We start from the raw sequence: 2991 nt of genomic DNA, 5'->3' as shown, positions 1-2991 counted from the left end.
CTCCATTATAAAACTCGTGTATCTTCGATCGACCCCCAGATTCCCTTTTTCTCTTCCATTCGCCTCTTCCAATACTGTTTAGTTGTAATTGAGAATATTTTTGTAAACGATTCAATATAGTATTAGCTTGTCCGCTAGGTTGCGGAAATGCCCCTTTCTTGATCTTGGGGTTCTCGCCTTTCTTTTACTTGTCCTCCTTTGAGTTGAATAATGTTATTAAACTGAGCCGCTGGAGAATCTGAAATATTTTGAAATTTGCTTTCTCTTGATCGAGCAGTTTGGAAGCTACAGACTTGAATTGGGCATTTTTTTTTTTAAATTAGGAGCTCTGCTATCCAGCTGACATGGCTGCTACTTTGCACTGATATCTTGTTTCACTGAAAGCTGTAGTCCTTATGCATGCTGATTGTATAGTAATAAACTGATGAATCTCATGTGCAACTGAAGCCAGTGTGACGCTGAACTGAGTTTGGAGACGACAAATTATATGTATTTTACTTCCACTCTTTAATTTGATGTGTGTTTCGGTTCCTGCAATGGCAACATGCCAAATGAGAACAAACATTGTCAGTTTTTTTTTTATTAGGATGCTGATAAAACTCGATGGATTATATAGATTTAACTCATATACCCCATTATTCATTCATTGCCTATTGAGCATAATGTTATCTCTGGTTGTAGTTTTGTATACGGTGGATGCTGATGTGTTGACGTTAAAGGAGGATTTCTGTTATCTATCAAGATGGTTTTCTGGTTCCATTGCATCCTTTCCCCCCTTGGGCCATCCATATTCTGTATGCATATGAGCTGAATTTTTCCCGATACATCCCATGCTGGTAGTGTTGGGGTCCAACAGGTGTCCAACTTATCTAAGGCCGTTAGTGGTCCGAATGCAGTAAAATATGTTGCTCATACAGCAGAGGTCCTGCATAAATTCCTAATGCCTGGGCACTCGTAAACATGATGCTCTACTCAAAACTCTGACTTTTATCATTATTCCTTTTTATGTATTTGTACCAAGACTTGTCTTTATTAATGCAGTGCTATTTCTGGGCTAAATAGAGGTCTTGCCTGCTAATGAAGATGATCTACGAAAGGCAGATGCTGCAGCTAAGGATCTTGAAAGTGTTGGAGGACTGGTAGATCTGACAGTTGACCTGGATAAATTGCAAGGGAGGTGGAAACTGATTTATAGCAGTGCCTTCTCATCTCGTACACTAGGTGGGAGCCGTCCTGGCCCTCCAACTGGAGGCTTCTTCCTATAACGCTTGGTCAGGTACCTTAACATAAATGTTACTATGGTAATTCATTTTTGCTCTGTGACGTGTTTCCCTTAATTATAATACTGTTAGAGCTTTACGTGACTGAGTTTCTATTATATTTTTTTTCAAAATTCTGATGGCTACTGAGCCATATTCTTCTGGATGACATGTATCAATTTGCGCATACAGCTGAGTCTGAGAAACTGATATTGCTTGCTTGTTTGATTTTGCTTCTGGCTCTACAATTTCTCATCAATGGTTAAGTCTACCGAGCGTATATTTTGCTTTGCTGACAGGTTTTTCAACGAATTGATATCCTGAGCAAGGATTTTGATAATATAGTGGAGCTTCAACGGGTGCTCCATGGCCCTTCCACCTGTCGAAGTAACAGCCACATTAGCTCATAAATTTGAACTCATAGGTTGGTTATTATCGTTTTGTGTCTCATCGGTTATAATCTATGCCTATCTTTTCTATAATATTTTGTACGACTGCTATTTGCCAGAAATGACTATCTTTCAATCTCAGATACTATCTGATTCTGCTGTGGGTGTTTTCTTATAACTGCAGGATCTTCAAAGATAAAAATAAATTTTGAAAAAACTACTGTGAAGGCAACTGGGAACCTGTCGCAATTGCCACCATTTGAGATACCTCGAATTCCAGATCAATTTAGGCCTCCATCTAACACTGGAAGTGGTGATTTGAAGTGACGTATCTTGATTCAGATACCCGCGTTACTAGAGGAGATAGAGGTGAGCTAAGGGTCTTGGTGATCTCATGATTTCCTGGAATGTACACCGGGCCTGCTAAACTTGGGGAACCTTTTACTCTTTAATATTGACGATGTTAATCATTTGATCGATTTTTCGTATTCTTGCTTTCGATTCTTACATTTTGTAAAATAGACATACTTGTATACTAAATCCGAGTAAAATGTATCTTCAAGGATGTTATGTTCTGTTAAATGTAAGATTATCACTTCAAGGGAACGCCACTTTATTGCCCCCCGAGACCTGGAAATTTTTTAGTTTATGGTCACTCTTTTGTCTGCATTAACACCCCACCAGCCCACACACTACCTAGCGCCCACTAGTAACACTCCCATTTTGTTGCCAAAAGCTATATTATTATTCTGAGATGATTTTTAACACTGAATTTCAGAAACCATGTGAACCGTATGCTGTAATTGAGAATGGGTGGAGAAATTATGTAATATTGCAGGATGATAATAAGTTGCTAAGACTATTGCAACTGCGATTTCTTGGAGTCCCCCAATTGCCGGATAGATAAAGGTTAATGTGGACGGTGCCATGACTGCAAATTTGAGAAAACTGGGTGTGGCGAGTCCCTAAGAGATAGTAATGGTACATGGATAGCAGGATTTTCTCATTTCATTGTGTTTTTGCACTGCTATGGAGGCTGAACAATGGGCTATCTTTAAGGGGCTTAAATTAGCCTGGGATCTTGGTTTCAAGAAGGTGATTTTGGAATCTGATTCCAAAATATCAATTGATTTGTTGAAGAAAAAAGGCATCAATACGGAGAGCCTACTTTGTCTCCAATAAGAGAGTTAATGAAGAATGACTGGAACTGGAAATACGGAACATCCCAGGGAGCAGAATCAACTTGCAGATTCGTTGGCAAAGGAGGCTTATCTAACTCCTCTCTTTTTAATTCGTGTCCCTCCTCATTTGAGGACCTTGTTTGAAGCTGAGTGTTTGGGATA

The 2991-nt window shown here is 39.2% G+C and overlaps 1 protein-coding gene across 1 annotated transcript; it reads left to right on the top strand.

Annotated features, from left to right (window-relative positions):
* The first annotated feature begins 1083 nt into the window (after window positions 1-1083).
* LOC114749463 (plastid-lipid-associated protein 6, chloroplastic-like) lies at window positions 1084-2223 on the top strand. The gene is given in 7 exon segments (XM_028937959.1): window positions 1084-1139; window positions 1222-1276; window positions 1559-1613; window positions 1616-1630; window positions 1633-1683; window positions 1833-1961; window positions 1964-2223. Coding segments are annotated over 7 exon segments (444 nt in total). The 3' UTR covers window positions 2047-2223.
* The last annotated feature ends 768 nt before the right edge of the window (window positions 2224-2991 follow it).

The sequence above is a fragment of the Neltuma alba genome, unplaced genomic scaffold (genome assembly GCF_004799145.2).
Source record: "Neltuma alba isolate B1F8T4 unplaced genomic scaffold, ASM479914v2 tig00006056_pilon, whole genome shotgun sequence".
NCBI classification, from domain to species: domain Eukaryota; kingdom Viridiplantae; phylum Streptophyta; class Magnoliopsida; order Fabales; family Fabaceae; genus Neltuma; species Neltuma alba.
The sequence above is the reverse complement of the archived record's forward strand: the minus strand, read 5'-3'. Positions and strand labels throughout refer to the sequence as shown.